This window comes from Epargyreus clarus, unplaced genomic scaffold, assembly GCF_041222505.1.
Source record: "Epargyreus clarus isolate Ecla_fem2 unplaced genomic scaffold, WU_Ecla_fem_2.2 ptg000011l, whole genome shotgun sequence".
Lineage (NCBI taxonomy): Eukaryota > Metazoa > Arthropoda > Insecta > Lepidoptera > Hesperiidae > Epargyreus > Epargyreus clarus.
In genome coordinates, this window is record NW_027332219.1 from 343992 (window position 1) to 365245 (window position 21254).

Here is a 21254-nt window from a genome sequence, read left to right on the forward strand (position 1 = left end):
ACGGTATAGCAATCCAAGCTACCATTAGGTCAATTAGTGCCAAATTGTTATTGCTATTTTTTTTAATGATTATTTAATTACTTCAAACTTGATAAACTTAATCTTACCACACAAAATTTACAAAATCTGATAAATTCTCGTGTCACAATGTTAGTTACCGTACTCCTCTGAAACGGCTTTACCGATTTTCACCAAACTTTATGTGCTTCTTCAGTAGGCCTGAGAATCACCTACCATCTATTTTTCATACCCCTAAGTGATAAGGGTTGTTCACCCTTAACATTATTTTATTTATATGGCAACTCGACGTTTGCCGGGTCAGCTAGTAATATGTATTTTGTCAAATTTTTGAGACTTATAATACTGAAATCAGTCTTTTAAAATGGAGCATAGAAATTACAAGGTTTACCTAATTTAGTTTAAACTTAAATATTCCGATTTGATTGTGAATTTTTTGAGATGGTTATAAAAAAAACAAATGAGATTCATAAAATATATTATTAAAAAATATCTTTTATTATAAACAAAACGACTTAAGACTAGTTTCGACTTAACATACATTTATTTTTAAATTTTATAAAAAATAACTTAAAATTACACAAACTCAGTGGTGTGATTTCGTCAAAAATTATTTAAATCGAAAATTCAAAAAATATTTTTTTCATGCAATTTTTTCATTTTATGTTTATGCTCGTAATTGTACTTTATATACATTCTTTGGCATATGGAATTATATTAAAAAATCTTTTACAATAAGCAATGAAATATAAATATGGCCTTTATACGGACGGAAAATCGCTTATATATACATACAGACAAGCATAAATTATATAGGTAGACGGAATGCAAAGAAACCTTATGTACCTACTAAGAAAACAAATTTTCTTAATTAGTTCCAGATAATTTGAAAGTCATTCATTCAGTTCCGATATCAGTTTAATTTCATTTTAATTAGTCAATTATTTAACGTTTATTATTTTCGCTAACGGTAATTATAACTAATTAATTGGCAATTCAATTTACAATTGTAACTAGCGACCTCTTTTATCAAAAGAAATAAACACCTGTTTAAGTTCTTACAAAACACTTAACTTATAGGTGTATATTGTGCAACCGAATTTACATATAGCTGTCGATGTAGGCAAAACAAACACACTGAGAACACAGTGACCTTACAAGCGAAAATCATTAGAAGTGCATAGCTAACACCGCGGGCCTCATGAGCGACCTCGAGTTTAACGAAAAGTAGACGTCCATGGATGGCACACCTTACAACAAATCTTGCGTAACTCAAGACCCAGCAATGGATTGCATACATAATTCGAGTCACTTGGTGGGGACACGAGGTCACTTGACAGATTGAAGTCTTAGCACAATTGAGGCTTACTTCATTGTGAGTCAGTCATGATTCATGGGGCTAGGAAATTACTGATTAAACCCACTCGTGTTACTTGTCAGAACTAATAACAGCACACAAGATTGTACACCTTCACAAACGTTCACTATTTCCATCTCTTTTTTCCACACATTTCGAAATGAGACAAAACATAAACTCTATACTTCAATGAAAGGGCGTAAGAATAAGTATAAGGTATACATTGGAATGTAGATACGATTGGAACTAAACCTAAATATAAAGCAGATCAATACAAGGATAAAGGTTCCAGAATTTCCTTCGTGAAGGAAACGAACTTTATTCCCGAAGCAAATGCAATAAGCGCCTTGAAAAGCTTCGGAACTTTCGCTGCGCGTGAAAAGGAAAAGTTGCGGGAGGCTTCGTTCGGCTCGAGCTTTCGTATTGTGACTTAAATATATCGGCGGTACTTTATGCTGCTTTATGACTAACGGGTAAAAGTTTAGATACCTTAGAAAGATAAAAAATCTCAAATTAATGAACGCAATCAAAATAAAATCGTAATTTGTAGCATTTATGATTATTTTTTTCATCATAAATATCAATATTAATCTCATTATTGTCATTTCATTATTATATTATTTATTTAATCATTTAACAAAAATCATGCTTTTTATTTTTAAAATAATTTCATTAATTTTTAGTTTTTCTTCATTATCAAATTCGATCATCAAAAGTATTATTACACAGTTATACTCAATAAAAAATACAAAAAATGTGACGTCACCGTCCCCCTCCTAAGCCCGTGACATAACTCAGACCTGTCTTCAATACAACAATTACAATTACGGCGCCATTCTAAGAACTAACCAATTATGTTATTACTAAAGCATTTAACTCCACGCTTTACCCGTTCGTAATAAAACAAGTCGATAATACTGACATTACTTCACTTAGCACTCAGTCTCACCTTCCTTCCTCTCATGAATATAATGTTCCACTTCTCGCAACGAATGGAACAGTTTCCAAGCGAGAATCACACCCACGATCTCCACTAGAGATATCAGCAATGACGCGCCGGCGACGGACGAACTAATAATCTTCGTGTAAACTGATGCCACTTTAGCACAGCCTAATCTCTCGTTCGCTTCCTTGTCGGTGAAGTCACAGGTTGCTCTGTAGTAGCTGTCTTGACAACAGGTCAAGGGGAGGTCGTTTCTCCAGCTCCTGTAGTCTCTCGCGTCGTTGGCGCCACAGCATCTGAGTTTCCGCTCGATTCGTCCAAACGCTTTGAAGACATCAGGGTTCGATTGAGAGTTGTAGTAGCCGTCGTAGACAGTGTCCTTGACGAATCTATCAGTGTCTTCACCATCGACGTACACGAAGATCAAAGTCGCGGCAATAACTTGTCCAACGATAATGAGTATCAAAAACAATCCGTATATCCCTAGGAGTCCTCTGCTCTCCCTGTTCGCTCCACACCACCCACAGAACGCCACCATCATGACGAAGAGACCGAGCAAGATGAAGAGCCATGGCGCGACTTGTGGCCAATAGACTCTGTAGTCCAACAGGTAGTGGTTGCTGTTCCTCAAGCTGACGAATTCTTGCAACTGCACAAAGAACCAAATTCCGGTCGCAGCTGTGACGAAACCGAACACAGCGTACACTATGTTCATAACATATAACACACCCTTGATAAGCTCGTCCTTCGCCATGATTGTGAGTGAAATCAACCGTGCACCGTGAACGTTGTCAACTGAATGAGAGGCGAGATAATAATGCCATGTAATTTATAAACTCCTGCGCACCTAAGTGGGACGTTTGGGCGTTACGTGACGACAACGATTTTACAATCTCTACGATCTACGTCGTCGATAGTTAATGTACTCGTAATTTAACATATTTTAGACTGATAAATCGTCACAATTAAATATTACACTTGTTAGCTAATTTGAGTGTTATTAAAGTAATGTTTTGTTTCAATTACGAAGGCGATAGGAATTTTTTGGACGTGATTTTTATATAAGTGGTGTTAGTCACTGCTTTGTGCATTGAATAAATTAGCTCTGCGGTTACCTGCGAGATTTGTAGTGTGAATCACTTGCTTACAATTGTAACAGTGGACAATTAATGTTCCGTTTTACATATAATAATTATATTTTTATGACTTTGGATACCGTGATTCATTTAACGTAGGTAACGTTCAATTGTTTGTTTTTATTTACCAACTAAATTTCTAGAAATTGTTTATTTTTACCTCAAATATTGACATACAGTCTGTCACACTGTTTATTGGCAAAAACGTAGATTTATAGTAGTAGAAGATCCGAAGCTAACTCGAACTGGACCGAGCTGATAATAGAATGAAACTCATTTTATAACGAAATTAGTACATTGGGTAATACATTAAAAATGGGTTTGCTAAAAAAAATGTAAATGCTAAATTCACTCAGAATAGAATTTTCTTATTATCTTGATGTTGCAAAATTTAATTTTCAATTAAATTTTAATTTTTCAAAAAATAATTAAAATTATCCTGTCCAGGATTTTTTTAGCAACCCCATTTTTAATGTATTACCCAATGTACTAATTTCATTATAAAATGAGTTTCATTCTATTATCAGCTCGGTCCAGTTCGATTTAGCTTCGGATCTTAGACCATAGGTATTACCTATAAAATAGATCTCACCGCCCGTAAATAGTAATAATTTAATAATGTAATATGTTATGTGACAATAATTAATATTACAAACGATTTATGTAACATATCGCCATATGAAAATAACTAGCCATTGAACCTAGACTCGATAATACCTAAAATAGGTCAGAAAACTTATTATTACAGTTTTTATCTAGTTAATATGTTATGTTATATGGTCTACTTTGTTCTACTGGTTATATTCAACACTTAAATTAGATACTTACATCTACAATCTAAAAATCATTCATCATCCACGACATCGCCACGACTTCCACGACTATCAAGCACGACAATCATCTCGTGAGGTGTAAACAAACATATCTACGTGATTTAACGGCGCTAGGGCAAGTTCTATCGATGACACATTAAATTACCATACTATGTGTTGCATAAGTGACCATAGTGGCCATATTCCATATGAATACGCAACATAACTTCGATGTAGTTCTATTGAGCGCCGATTGGAAAAGCTCGAAGTGGTAGCCCTTGACATATTTTTTTGGTATTTGAAAAGAATTTCGTTGCGAAACTTTACTAATTGACTAAAAACTGCGTGTTACGTTTTGATGTATCGTCGATAGAAGATATAAGAGCATTTCGTAAGAATTACATCTAATATAATAAGATTTCTACAAATTTGCGTAGTGCAAAAATATTGATAGTCTAGAAGTATGAAATTCGGCCTCTCGAGCTGGTGAGGTCCAAGGTTGAAATCACATAACTCTATTTTTTTGAAAATTATGTGCCTGTTATGAATCTATGAAATGACGAGCTTTTGCCCGCGGCTTCGCTCGCGTTACGAAGTAATATTTACATCCCCTTTTTTTTTTTTTTTTTTTTTTTTTTTTCGTGGGGAAACCCTTCATGGGTTCCTCTCGGCCGCGGGGGCAGCGGAGAGGATATGCCGGACTCCTACCGGCTAAAACCCCGCGGTGTTCCTCTGGACGCCCTTTATCGGGACCACGGGTACGCTAGTAGCACTCGTCCGCAGTCCCGACAGCGTTTGCCCGCATCAGGGCCCATCTCGGTAGGGATGGAGCTGGAGTAACTCCATCCGCACATCTTTGAGGTACGCGCGGGAACACCGCGCGCGCCACCTCGAGGCTTGATGTTGTTTTTGACGCAGAACACACCCGTGTCCTACGCCAATGCCTCCGTTATGGGGGTAGGAAATGAGCGTGGGGAGCCCTTCTCCTACGCCCGGTTTTCCGCTTGCGGATTGGAAGGTCCGAGGATTTCTCTCTCTCCCTCTCCGCAGCCTCCTTCTGCAAGATAACATCCTCGCAGAAGGATTTCACCTTTTTCCATGACCTCTCGCTCTCGACCATGGATTTTACAACGGCCGGCAGCGAGAGGTCAGGCCCCACTGCAGCGACGAGAACACGGCGCTGGCTGTCCCAGGCGGGACACTCCTCCAGTGTATGCTGCGCCGTGTCCTCGTCGCAGCTGCAATGATGGCACTGGGTGGTTGGCTCCCTTCCGGCTATGCGGCACAGGTACTTCCCGAAACACCCATGTCCCGAGAGCACCTGCACCATCCGGAAGGATAGTGACCCATGCCGCCTGTCCATCCAGTCCTCTAGTATCGGACGGTATTTTTATTTTATTTACATCCCCTATTTTATCCCCTTGGGGGTTGAATTGATCAAAATCCTTTCTTAGCGGATGCCTACGTCATAACATCTACCTGGATGCCAAATTTGCGTTTGGGCTGTGCGTTGATAGATCACTATGTCAGTCAGTCACCTTTGAGTTATATATATTTAGATTACTTAATTACCTTATGAAGTAAAACCTGATAGAAAATTCTATGTACCTTAGAGATCTTTAAAACTCATTCAGACAGTAGTCGTTGTAACGTCTACTTTAGGGATGTTGAGCGCTGCTTTGTTCTGATTGATGATTTGATTTTGAAGGTGGTAGAACCCTTTGTGGTTCGACTCCGGCGGCACCACCGCCACACCTATTTCTGCCTACTAACAGCAGTCTTAGGCGCTACTGTGTCCCGGTTTGAAGGGTGTGATAAGGGAGACAGACTTTTCCGAGGCGTTACAGCGGCGCATCTGTGGCCGACCTCAGGTAGGAATATCTAATCCTATCTGGGGTTGATTACAGATGTCCATGGGTGGCAGTAGCCACTTACCATCAGGTGGATTGCATGCTCGTCTGCTACTCCAATATTATAAAAAAATATATGATCTAGTAATACGAAGCGTTCTAAATTAGCTCTCAGAAATAGAAAAACATCTGTGGCCAAACTTAGGTAGTAGGTAGTCTATTAGGGATCGATTACAGATTTACACAGGTGGTATGGCCTCTAGGCCATTCATCATTAGGTAAAATGCTGGCTCGTTTCTTACGAGTATGTCTATATTATTATATTAAACCGTTTATAACTTATTGAATGAGAAATCTGATTGTCCACGATTGCATAAATCTTTTTAACGAAATCATTTTAACCATCAACTTAATTTAAATGATTCATTTTAATATGTTGAAAGATATGACAAATTTATCGGTAAAAATCATTTCGCCGTATTCATTTTAATTGCCGTATAATTTGTAACTCATTATAACTTTACATATTGGTCTTGTTTCACACAATTTCCATCATTTTCCAATATTTAATTCATTATGTGTGTTTTGGAAAATGATTTATTTGATCTCTTCGTGGAATAATATTTATAATAAATAATGATGCTTTAATTGCGTACTCTATAAATACAAAATACTTTTATTGACTGCAATAAAAACATACTTAAATAAAATTGAAATATCAATTTTGATCATAAAATTGCAATGGAAATGTAATAAATTCTAACTAAAACTAATTGTAATAAACAAGTTCTAATAATTATTAAAAAAATTTAAGTATTTATTTGTATCTCATTAAATGAATTTCTAAGAAAATATACCTACTCAAAACAAAGAAATATATAGAGAATAATTGCAGAATAACTTAGACGTTTAATTTCAAAAGATTATTTAGTGATATAAGATGTTAGTTTTTCAATAATTGTACTATCGTGCAGTTTATAGATTCTTTGTATTTAATGCAATAAGAACATTAATTTTAAAATTGAAATATTGTTACTTCAAGATTTCTTTCAAAGACCTACAGAGTAGAGCTTATATTTTTTGGCCTTTTTTAAATATATTTAGTATGCAAAGGAAATAATAAACAAGTTATTGTATATCTTATATTCTTAAATGCAGAATAGCTTAAATTAACACAATAATTAATTACTAACTATATGTACATCTTATTATAATTGTGATGAGTTCCTGATACTTACAAATTATAATAAATTATAAACTTAAATTATAATAACTTAACTTAAAATTTTAATAAAAAATATTATCTATAATTTTTATTAGAATTTATAATGATATTTATATCAACTTTTAAAATATGCCTAAATTTATGTATCAATAATTAAAAACTCATTGTTAAATAGACTTTATCATTAAAATCTAATTATAATTACGAAAACCCGCTACAGATATGAAGTATTTAACAAATTTATAACTGTTATTTAAAATATAGCTTGCTCTTAGAGGGTTCCGGATTCGATTTCCGACTAAGCATATATTTAAAGTAATTTAGTTTTTACCCCATTTTATCCCCATACCTTTTTTGTACTGTATTTGTGCGAAATAAAATGGATTGCTATCCCTACATACTTATTTAAAGCGTCCCTCCAGTATCTTCAAACCCGAACACAGTTCTTATATACTACTAATAAGACATTTTATATAGAAAGAACTGTGATGTTTTCACCATCACAAAGAGATTACCTTTTAAATTACATTACATGCACTTAAATCTAACTTAACTAATTATAAAAAAATAAACAGTCAGTTTCCGTTACAAATAATACTTGAATTCATGAAACAAATATTATATAAAACAGTATAGGTACTAATAATTAAAATTGAATGTTGTTCTGGAAAGAACAAATAAAATTTTATTTTAAATTTTTGTGCGAAATAAGCGCCGGAGCGGCTTCTTAAATCTTATGTCATAACGCGGTGTCTATATTTATTTATATTCTAAGTATAGATCTCAGTTAGTATATAGTTATCAGTGATAATTAAAAAATCATCACTGATAACAAATACTTAATGAACATTACTTAATGACTAACGATTCTCATCATCATCATCATAAAGTCATTTAACATAGTTAAAACTAAACGTAAATTTAATAATGTGTACGTGATAAAATCCCATTCACATAATTTTACACTACTACACATTATTGGTGGGTGAAATTTGATCCATGTACGAAAGGATATAAATTAGAATATCCATCTAATATGCTTCATTAAAATATTATAGCTATAAATATGTTACAGATTACACCCTCTTCATATTATTATATAAATCTGGTAACTAAACTAAAATTAAGAAAACATAACTGATAGAAGATTCTTTGTTTTAAAAAATCCATTTTCTTTAATTTTGTATTTCAATTATTTAATTTTCAAATTGTTGAATTTGTAAAAGTAGTTTATATATCGTTGTTGACTGTTGTCAAAGTTTACATTGTAACTTAAAAACAACAACATTTTTTATCTATTTTCTCCTATCAGTTATGTCTTCTTAAACATTTTTAATAAAAATATATTTACAGTAGTAGAGATATTTGAAGTGTTACAAAGTAAAATATGTTGCAACTAGTCACATTTTCACGCTTGTCGAAAATTCGGTTCGCTTGAACAAACAGCTTTTGTACACTAACCTCAATACATGTTACACAATAATCGAAACATACTTTAATGCCAATACTCGAATAGAGACGAGTAGACGCTAACTGATGTATGTAAATAGGGCATTTGGGTGTATTCGGCACTTGTCACAACGGAGGGTGGTTTTTCAGTGCGAATCAACAGACTACTTTGTCAGACACGACGTTTACATAATCGTCACTATTCACTTGGCCAATTGTTTGTATTTTGCCAAAAATAATGTCAAAAAATGTGCTTACTTAGCAGCCAAAGACATTTAACTATATGTATAGTAGCAATACAACGAACATGGGAGGAAATGTCATCTTTGACTTGGTACCAATTGGTAATAAGTCGTTACTAAATATATAAAAAACCTCAATCAATACGAGATGTTTTGTCATGTGTATCTGGCAAAGTATTTGTATGAAAATCTTGACGATGTCCGCTCTATATAGCTCTCTACCTCTAATCTTTTTGGTCATTAAAATATTTATTTTGGTCCAATTATTATAAAATCAATTTCAATGAATTATTCATTCATATTCTTGATTTCATTAATATTCTTGTTGAGACTTGACATATCAATGAGTAATACCTACAAAAGTATTGCTAAGAACATTACGAAGAACTCTACAAAACCTACAATCTTAAGATTTTCCTTGAACATAAGGAAATGATCATGGATTTTTAACACTCATATAAAAACTCAGAGGTGATATGTAGAGTATGAGCCGTAGTTTGAACTATTTCTCCGGAGCAGAAATCGAATTTCTACCAACTAGGTTGGCACATCTAATGTCCCAATAACTAAAACTATTATAAAAACAAAAACTTGACTATTTAAAAATAATTAACTAAAAAGGGAAGTAATGTAGCCTATGTCATTCCCACAATTTAGTCTGTTTGGGCTGTAGGGCGTTCCAAATGAAACATACATGTCATCATCATCAACCCATTGCTGTCCCACTGCTGGGCACGGGTCTCCTCTCAGAATGAGAAGGGTTAGGCCATAGTCCACCGCTGACCACCGCTGACCAAGTGTGTATTGGACTTCACATGATTTGAAAAGTTTTTTTTAAGAATTCTCAGGTATGCAGGTTTCCTCACGATGTTTTCCTTCGCCGTTTAAGCAGGTGATAATTAACTTTCCTTTGAAAAACAGAGGTGCCTGGGATTGGAACCTCAGACCCCTCGATCAAGAGAGATCGTTTCTTAACCACTAGGCTATCACTGCACTCAAAAATAAATACCCTCCGCTATCATAAAAGGAACCTAGCTGTCACTTATCCAAAGACTGACCATTTTCGAACACAATACAACATATTTAATTAGTAGAAGTAACCACCATATTTAATCATCGCTTATAGTGCTAAGTCCATTGTCTTATAATTATAACTTGATTTAAAAGCTGTAGTTAAAGTTAGCGTCTCTATGTACCTCTCGCTCATTCTCTATAGTGTGTGAGAGAGGTAGATAACAAAAGCTCTGCTGTACCTATTAAATCTTAAAATTATAAAACCAAAGCTGAATTTTTGTGCATAAAGATGTACAAAAATTCAGCTTTCCCATGTTTGTATCCACAAAACTCAAAATATAACTAATGTATTGACTCGAATTTTTTACGCAATGTTCCATTGCTATGTACGAGTGTTCTTATATACTTTTTATTTCGAAACTCATATAAAAACATTACAAAGTAAGTAATAATTTGAAAAATGTTTTCCCGAAAACCGAGTTACATAGAAGATTCATAAAAATGTAAAAAAACTCTTACTTTACAAATCCAGATTCAGACAGTAATTATGGCCTGTAATACACTACCATACATTTATGGCCTGTAAATTTTCAAAGCTATGTATAAATAACAGTACACAGTCACATCACGGCACTGTCTTTAGGAATGTCTTCAGAGATCCACGTCTTTGGTGTTGGAGCGTCACCACACTTCAGTTGAAGATGCCTGGAAACAAACAAAATGAAGTTAATACGCTGTTTCTTATTAAAACTAAGTTTAGAATACGACTAAATCAGACCATATTATTATAAAGAAATATCATTATCATCATCCAACCATCTATTGGGCACGGGTCTCCTCTCAGAACGAACGATTAGGCCATAGTCCACCGCGCTGGCCAATTGTGTATTAGACTTTGCCTTTGAAATATTTTTAAAGATCTCTCATGTATGCAGGTTTATTCAAGATTTTACATTACCGTTAAAGCAAGTGGTATTAATTTAAGTATTATACGCACATAACTTATTAAAATCAGAGGTGCCCGTGCGTCGGATTTGAACCTCGGACTCCGTGATTGAAAGGCCACTTAACCACTAGGTTATTACTGCTTATACAGTCGTAGTCACATATATACCCATCTTATTTCTGTACAACCGAATTTTTGTAGTTATGTTCAGCTATAGAGCTTTATATGTTTCATTTTATTCATAAATTAAATAATTACTATAAATTAAAAATCCAACTACTTAAAAATATAGCCTATTAAACTCCCACAATTTAGAAGAATTCGATGAGATCTCATATACTAAAATCCTTTAAGCCGTTTAGTCTGTAGAATGTGCCAAAGAATAAGACATACGCTCGAAATACATTGCCCTCCGCATTTGAATACAAGATAAATTTAACTTCTCCGCATTAAAATCGTCAAGGTAAACAAAATGACTTCACATACCATAAGTATATATGAGTCATAACACACGATAGTCATGGGAACCTGTATAATTAAATGTGATTGTGTCGGAAAATTGTACTAAATGTGTAAAATATTAGTCATTTTATCACAAATGGGCAATGAATTTTGCAACTGTGATTCACTGCCTCATTCTTAACGGCTTACTAAGTTAGTAATGAACGAACTAAGTTGTACAAAGAGAATTAGTTACAACTAAGTAGTTAATAAATGATACATTGTTTTACAATGTCTTTCATAATGTTTTTTTATGTGATAAATTTAGCGATGGCAAAAGTCATTTTAATTTTAAAATACACGTCTTTCTTTATTTATTTCGGAGTTTTGTTTTTTATTTAACTTACATTTTTTTTTATAATGTCTTACTATATTTGTGTAATATTAAGATAACAAATAATAACAATGTAAATTGTAATTACATGCGCGAGCAATACGTAAACACAATAAAAACTTTATTCTTTAAATCTTAAACACTTTTAAATTTAATTCAAAATTGTAAATATTACGTGATAAGCCAATTAGTTGAAACATAGTTGCGTTGTCGAAAATAAATGATATTTCGGCTATAATTATGCTGATTTAATACGTAATCTTTCCCTATCATCTTTTCGTATGACCAATTATACCAATATATTATACATAGATTTAAGTAATAAATAACTTGGTTTAGTTTAAAATTTCCTACATTAATTCGGGGTTTAGGCTTGCACTTTTGATTTTTTGATAGTCATTAACCAGAAATTCGTCATGTGTTAAAATATTACTAAACGATGACTTTAATCAAGTAATGATTAACCATCAGTACACGACCACAAAGGCAGCATTCATTTCCTAAGTACGAGTATGTACAGTGCAATAACAATGATATAATGGGCAGGTGGCTCCATTGTCACATTACATAAGTATGTCACGGTGGACTCTACCGTATGTACAGTACATATATGATGCGTCGAAAAACTTGAGAGTTGGTTAACAATTGTCATTGTCAATATGTATGTACGAGTAGTAATGATGAATGAATGAAAATGATGTTTTCTAAACATTGTCGTAAATTAGGATTCTCTGTGATGTGCCTATTCACATAATCAGTACCTAGGTACACAAAGACCGACTCTTGACGTAAATGTTAGTTCATAATTAGATGTCTGTATAATATTCTAGTCCGGTTGTCTACCTATTAATGTCCCACTGCTGGGCACGGGTGTCCTCTAAGAGTGAGTAGGATTTAACTCATTTCCTCTGGCATAATGCAGAGAAACTCGAGTACTCTATCGGGTTTCAATCTCAGTATGTACCACAGATTTTCAACATTGTGTGCAGTCGAACCACGAAGGGTTCTCCTACTAAAATTTCGTAAAGCAAACAGGCACTATAGACACTTTAATATATAGGATATTAGATATGTTATGTAATACATTTTATATATCTTATATTGATCTAAACGTTCTCCGATCTAAGTATATGTGTATGCCTCTTACCACAGATTAGCAAACGACCAGCTTGACGCAACGGTTACGTAAGTGTGTCATGGGTGTTCATAGTTGACTTAAACGAACACTTGATAACAAGCAAAGGTATGAGTTATAATATAAGGTTTTAGGTACTATGACCTTTTGTGAATAGTTCGTGTGAAAGTTGTAAAAGTTGGTACTTATTAGACATTTATTTTAAATATTAATTAATCCATTTCAAAATGTAATTAAATTGATTTGAACTACGAAATAAAAAGTATTTTTTATTGTTCCGTGAATTGAGCGAAAGTTATTGAAAGAAATTTACTTTAAAAATTTTTCGTTATCGTTTATAAATTAAAATTTTAAATAATAATTTAATTAAATGAATGCACTTGAACGAATTTAATTGAAATTATATTAATTAAAATTCAATATTTTCAGGATTAGGTTGCGGCTACTACCGCCTCACCTATTTTCGCGTCATAACATTGACGTCAAATTTTTGACGTTTGATTTAAAGGCATATTAAAAGACCAAGTGCTGCCTAAGATAAGGCATTCCACCTTAGTTCTTAAAGACATCAATCCATATATGAACAAACCCAATTTTTCTATACTAATATTATAAAGAGGCAAATTTTGTTTGTTTGATTGTAATGAATAGGCTCAAAACTACTAGACCGATTTTAAAAATTCTTTCAACATTCGGAAGCTATATTATCCACGAGTAACATAGGATATATTTTATTTGAAGTTTATTTGATAAATAGATTTTGAGGCGGTACAAAGTTTGCCGGGTCAGCTAGTCCTAGATAAATTTATTTAGTTACATAGAGCGTGACCTAAATTCAGGCAAACATGCTTATTTGCTCCCATTACAGAATAACTACAGTAAAATTAATATTCAATCCCTATAAATAATAACCAGTTATTTCCAGTTGAAGGTCGGTGTCTATTGTTGAAGAAAACAATGCAATGGGTGCGCTGTGATGGAGATTCGATGCATTATGTGTGTATTCAAGAGATGATTCTTGTACAACCGATTGTTTGTAGGTAATTTAGGAGGACATGATATTTGCCTGATGGTTAGTAGCCACTGCTGCCAGTGGATCTGTTAACTACTTCAAATAGTATTGGAATTATTTCAGAAGCCAGTCACATGCATTTTTTAATAATTATGACAGTTTTTTATAACATACGTAAGGATGCCATAATAGGTAATAAATTAAAATCTGTCTGTATGTTTATAGAATCATTAGATTTCTTGAACTTATTAATAGATATTAAGCATAACCACTACATAGAAACTTATTTAAATTAAAATCATGAAGTTCTTGAATGAATGGTTTCTTGATTTCTTGAATGAACTTCCTGAATCCTTAAAATCCCTTACTACTCTACTTTGAGTATTTCAATTTATTCGAATTATTGGTATTACAAATTAAGGCAATGAGGGGTCCGAGATTCAAATCTCAGGCACGCACCTCTGATTTTTCAAAGTTATGTGTGTATTAGAAATAAATTATCACTTGCCAAACGGTGAAGGAAAACATCGTGAGGAAACCTGCATACCTGAGAGATTTTTAAAAAAAATCTCAAAGGTAAGTGAAGTCTACCAATTCGCACTTGTGCAGCGCGGTGGACTATGGCCTAATCCTTCTCATTCTGAGAGGAGACCCGTGCCCAGCAGTGGGACAATAACGTTAAAAAATGAGTAATATGCACGCGAGGAGACCCGTACGTAAAAACCTGTATCACATTGAATGCAAAATGCAAATTAACATCTACAGTGACCCCGGCGAGACTAAATTAGATAATTACATCCATTCAACGTCCCTAAAGATCATCTGAAGACAAACCAAGCCGAGATACTCATTAATCTTTCAAAATACAAAGTGCATAGGATTTAATTTTGAGCAGAAATGCTTAATATTTTTAGACTTAAACATAGCTATGCAATTCTTTTTGGCAATTGCTCTGGTTACTACAGCCCATGGTCATCTGCAATCAACCCTAGATATGGTTAGAGTCCTACCTGAGGACGGCCACAGATGTGTCGCTATTTTTGAGGACTAAGTTAAAACGCCTCATAACTAAGTCTTTCTTACCACACCTTTCAAACTAGAACACAGCAGCGCTTATCACTGCTGTTATAAGGGAAAAATAGGTGAGGCGGTGATGTTACCGAAGTCAACCCAACTTCAAAATATATCCGTAAACCTAACTTTGAGAGTTTCTGAAGTGAACAGGTATCGGTCCTATAAGCAAAGCATTTTATTATTATTAATCCATATCATTGAGTATCTTATCTTATGTATTATATATCTTAAACGCATGCTTAAATAGTAAACTTCTTTTTTAATAACCGATCTATCAATCTATACCAACGTAAACGTCACTAGTATACAGGAATTCAGTCATACGCCTCCACGCGTCGAAGTCTAATAAGACGCATTTAGTCACTTTACCAATTGAACTGAGCAATCATTTAAACTAACGATATTTAATTTAACGAATAAACAATTCAATATTATACGTATTCTTCAATCAATTGTTATTTTGAATAACGTATTATAAAAAACGAATAGTCGAATAGAACGTGTTACTGCTTTTCCTTTTGGGAAATGTTTAAAAATACTCCCAATTTGATATAAGTAACGAGTTGATTGGCAGACCGTTCGCCATTAGGGTTTCAAGTTCGATCCCCGGTTAGGCAATGCTAGGGTGTTTGCGTATTACGCATGTCCATAACACCGTGAAGGTATGAGTCATATAAAAAACCCTTCGTGCAAGTATTATAGCAATTAAGTTGTCCCTTTCCTTCATAACATAATGTTGCTAAGTGAGAAAGAGACAAACAATAGCTAATGATATTAATCATTTGTAAATAAGGAGGGCAGTATAACCTACGAAATACGTAGATGTCGCTTAGATGACTTCACACTGTGTCATACTCAAATATAACTAAATGTAAACATTTAAGATTTATTTAGTACTTAGCATATTTTGGCGCGAAAGTAGGTATGTTTTATGAAACAGAAGTTATACTTCTTTAAAATACATTTGTAGTGATTATATGAAAGTAAATAATAATAAATTATTGAAAGAAATAGACGCAACTAATCAATTATATCCGTAACATAGCATATAGTACAAATACGTGTAACGATGCGTGTAATGAAGTTAACCTTCATTTTGATGTGACGATGTAAGCGAATGTGATTAATTTACTTTTATGTGTGTTAAGAAGTTAAACTTCAATGCATAAAATTCACTTTATATAATTGCTAACGTTGTAAAATTACTTGTACTTATAGATCTATAAAAGCATTAATTTACTTTAATGTGTGTTAAGAAGTTAAGCTTCGACGCATAAAAAGTCACGATATATAGTTGCTAACTACTTGCATACTTACAAATCTATAAAAGCACCTTTTTGCTCTCCGATTCGTACTGCGCGACTGGAACTCTTGGTTTCTTTCTCATCGATCTGGACAGCGCGACGGCGGCGACCAGGCTTATTATGGCGATAATTGCGATAAAAATAGACGCAGCTGATAAGACCTTGATGGCAATTCTCGCGTACTGCGCCGCGACGGTCGAGCAGCCGTGTCTTTCGTTCGCCAACTTGTTCGTAAACTCGCAGTCGATAGAATAAGGCTCTAACCAGCCCCGGTAGTACACATCACAGCACGACATCGGGAACTCGGCCTTCCAGTTCTTGTAATCCCTCGGGCTGTCCGCGCCGCAACAATGCAACTTCCTCTCGATAACCCCGAACGCGCTCGCCACTTCGTTATCCGTCTTCGCTTGGAAGTAAACATCCCAGACGGTGTCCTTAACGAAGTCGTCAGTGGATTTGTTGTCAGCGAACACAAGCGAAACTACCGCTGCGGCGATGAGACAAACAATCACAATCCCGAGGAAGATTATGTACATGTGGATGAGTCCTCGGTTGTTCTTGCTGACGCTGGTGAAGCCGCAGCAAGACACGCTCATCACAAACACGCCGACCACGAAGAAGATCCACGGCACCGCCTGCGGCCAGTACACGGTGTAGTCCAACAAATAGTGGTTGCTGTTCCGTAATGTCGTGAACTCGTGAACTTGGACGAAGAACCAGATCGAGGCCGCCGCGATCGCGAGCCCGAACACAACGTTGATGACGTTCAGACCGTGCAAGATCAGTTTAGTCGCGCGAGCACTCCCCATTTTTTAATTCTGTTATTTTATCACGCACAACACGACTGTCGCTTAAGAGCGGTCACAATTAAATGGCGTGGTCGTACGCCAGTTGGTTTTATAAACTACGATCGCTATCAAGGTTGTATCACTTCCTATACAATGATTCACGATTCACGAGGATCTGTAGCGATGAGTGTGCGATGGGTTTGTTTTTTCTAAAGATTCGATAATTATGGTATCGTGTTGTTTTTTAAGGTTTGTCTTTAGCTATGTTACGTCATACTTAATATTGACTTATTAAGCTGGTTCTTAGATTAAGTTAACTTTTGTATTAATAAACAATAATAGGAGATATGGCGTAAGATTTAATTCTAATCTAAATTATTATTTTTCTTATCGTCGTCATAAAATAATATTATGTCTGTACGGTTATATTTCTAAGGTTTATGTAATATAACAATAAAAAAATATATGAGCTAAGGTTGTATTATATATTTATTGTGTTGTTGAGTAGTCATTGCTGCCTACAACCCTTAATAGAATAATTCAACCTCAAGTCGGCTATTAATGCTTTACTACCCCTAAAAACTTTTAAAAAACTTCCTAAAGGAAAGAGGAGGAATTTTCAGAAAATAAAATATATCGAACTCTCCGAGTGAGACGTAGAGTTCGCTTCTCAGCATGTTGACTACGTTTCTTTCTAGATATAAAAGTATACAAATATTGCTACATTTATCATAATGATAGGAAGTCTTCCTGTAAAACCGGTTTGTTCCTCTTAGCACTCAAATGGTCTATATTTCTGTCTAGACAACCACAAACCACACTTAGGTGTGACATATCATTTTATCTTTAACGCTCTATTAAGACCGTAACGCACTATCCATCCTTTATCCGGAGGGTAATGTTTTTCGAGCGTATCTATGTACCAATTATTTAATTCAGTGTGAGAAGAAAATTACATGCAATTCATTCAAATCAATTGCATGTAATTTTGTTCCAGTTATGTTTTTGAACGTATGTATGTTTCTATATGTCTCAATCTTTGGCAAACCCTATAGACCAAAATTCTTGATAGATTTTTACATATGCAGTGTCATTGGATTCGTCTAAATTGTGGGGGTAACATAAGCAACATTACTTACTTTTTAGTTAATTATTTTGAAGCAGAGTTTCTTGTTGACCAATTTTTAACAATGTTACCGTATATGAGAACACTAAAACACATTTATTTTAGCGTGTCATGGTGGTTATATTACACGTTAGCTACTTATTAAGGCAAACATATTTTGGAATGTATCAGAGGAGAAATATGTTTGGGGAAACTACGCTTGCAAAAGGATAAAGAATTGATGACGAATCGAATAACTTATTTTTTTTTAAAGATTATCATTGTGACTGTTTAAATATAACTATAACGTTTTTGAGCGTATTTAGATTATTTAGCCGGCTCTACAGCCCAAATGGCGTCTTGTATTTTAAACCCTTTCTACACTCACAGCCCCACACTAGGATTCCCTGTGTCGTGGGTGCCATGGACACACACATAGACAAACACACAAACACCCAGACCCAGAAACAGAAATCTAAATTCATCATTTAGACATCTGTCTGGCCGGGGATCGAACCCGGGACCCTTTGCGCGTCAGACCGGTATGGTGACCGCTCCGCCACGCGGGTCGTCTAACATATGAGATGTCATTAATTTTAAGCAGTCAGGTTTTTGATTAATATAATGATTTTCCTGTTATCATACTTATATTAGAAATGGTATAACCCTTCGTGGTTTTACTAAAGCGACATTACTACCACACTGTTTTCTACCCTACAATGACAGTGACAAATATACAATGTTAAGCGCTTCGGAGTTAGTTTCAAAGATATGGTAAGCTAGATACACTTATTTTTAATTTTGATTGAGACATACATAGAAACATACATACGTTCGAAGAACATAACTGAAACAAAATTACAATCAATTGATTTGAATGAATTACATGTAATTTTCTTCTCACACTGAATTAAATAATTGCTTAAAGTAAATTGCATCAAAAATATGCATACGAAAAATATTCGATACATATAATAACAATAATGTATAATGTATAGTTATGAAAAAAACATTGTAAATATATAGGTAGTAGCGCGCAGGTTTCCCATCAGAGAGAGAAGGTAAGGCCAAAATAGATCACGTAGGCCAATAGCGTCACATAACACGTCACACACCATAGATAATAGTGTCTAGAGGATTTATAAACGTATTTCCTTAATTCGTCACCAGTAAATCAAGTTATTATTAACATAACATGAACAATATACATATGACTAAGAAAATAATCTTTAGATTCAAACCATTTTGAAGAGGAGTCTTAAACTAGAAATCGATATTCACTTCCCCACTATTTCGAAATTAACTTTAAGAGGTAGAAATCTGGTAATACCATCTTATATACTTCCTTACAACAGCAGTGTCAAGCCGTTAAGTCATCCTATGTCACATATGTAGTAAAGAAAAAAATATATGAGGCCCTCCATGTACACCTCAGGGGTAACAACGCTTCTATAGCCACTATGATAGAACTTTAATAATATTCAGAGACCTTTAATAACTTTAATAATATTCCTATCAACTTTATAAACGAAAAAGTGTAGATTTATTAAACAAATAAGTTAATACTTACAGATTATAGCGGCACTTTGTTTTTCTCCATATGAATGACGGTTTCTCCGTGGTGACGTGGTTGGTGGTCATTTGGTTTCTTCTTCAACGCTTTGCAGAGGATGAAAGCGACGATCAGGCACATGAATCCAATGACGGCGATCAGGACAGACGCACCCGATAGAATTTTGATGCCAATCCTAGCGTAGTACGACGCGACGGCGGTACACCCATGCTTTCCATTCGCAATTTTATCCGTAAACTCACAAATGGTTGACGAATTAGCATCACAGCATGAGGACGGGAACGTATTCCTCCAGTTCTTGTAATCTCTCGGGCTATCAGATCCACAGCAATGTAGCTTCCTTTCAATCAGTTCAAACGCTTCAGCCACAAGACGATCGTCTTTCGATTCCTGATACACATCCCAAACGGTATCCTTGACAAAGTTATCCGTGGTTGTGTTATCAGCGTACAGAAGCGTCACGACCGTCGCAGCAGTGAGGCATCCAATTAAAATCACAAGGAAAACAATATACACAGTGATTAACCCACGACTGCTTTTGTTGACACTGGTGAAACCACAGCAAGAGATGAGGAACACGAGAACGCCGACAGCGAAGAAGACCCAAGGGATCACTTGAGGCCAGTACACCTTGAAGTCCAGCAAGTAGTGGTTGCTATTCCGTAAACTCGTAAACTCGTGGACTTGGAGGAAGAACCAGATCGCGGCCCCAGCGACTAGGATCCCAAGCACAGCGTTGATCCCGTTGAAGATGTGTAAGCACGCTTTACTTCCTCGAGCCTTAGCCATTGTTTACGGAGATGTATCCTGTTGGGATGTCACTAATTAAATGGCGTGGTTGGTCGCTGATCGTTGTATAAATACGCTGTTGTGTCACTATTCGAGATGATTCACGGGATCGAATGTACCGACGGTTACAGTTTCAGTTTTTGACAATGGTGATTTTGAACGCGTAACGTTGACGAAAAGGTTTTTTGGTATATGTGGTTTGTGCACATTGTTGTGGTTGTAACGTCTTTAAAAAGTTCCGAATCATTTTGTGGTGGCATACCTGACATTGGTAATTTTGAACAGCAGAATTACTAATCGCTAGGTTTCCTTCCGCTCTAACGCCCGTTATTGATAATTAATCTGCCTAATATTTTGCCTATTAGAAATCAGCATTATTAATTTCTGCTTACTAGCAATCGTCAAATTTAGATATAGGTATTGTAAATTCACTCAATTTGTTAAATTTCCTTTAATATTTTTATAATACGAAATGTTCAATATATAAAATTTGACAAGTTTAAATCTCCTGTTTACCTATATTAGCGGGATGAGTTACGAAGAAATCTTAACCTATTATGACTTATGTAATCATTATGTATGTTATAAGCAACTCCTGTGCTTATTCTCTTATAATGAAAATGAAATCTTGAACCAAATTATCATGC

General features: G+C 34.8%; 2 protein-coding genes across 2 annotated transcripts; both read right to left on the reverse strand.

Annotated features, from left to right (window-relative positions):
* Positions 1-1996: 1996 nt before the first annotated feature.
* On the reverse strand, positions 1997-17234 carry LOC140745736 (uncharacterized). The gene is made up of 3 exons (XM_073077630.1): positions 16373-17234; positions 5257-5587; positions 1997-3143 (listed from the first exon to the last, which is right to left on the reverse strand). Exons 1-3 carry the CDS (start codon positions 17159-17161, stop codon positions 2308-2310), a joined length of 1956 nt encoding a protein of 651 aa, XP_072933731.1. The 5' UTR covers positions 17162-17234; the 3' UTR covers positions 1997-2307.
* Positions 17235-19818: 2584 nt separating this feature from the next.
* On the reverse strand, positions 19819-20625 carry LOC140745700 (23 kDa integral membrane protein-like). The gene has a single exon (XM_073077596.1). The coding sequence runs from the start codon at positions 20605-20607 to the stop codon at positions 19819-19821; it is 789 nt and encodes a 262-aa protein (XP_072933697.1). The 5' UTR covers positions 20608-20625.
* Between the last annotated feature and the right edge of the window lie 629 nt (positions 20626-21254).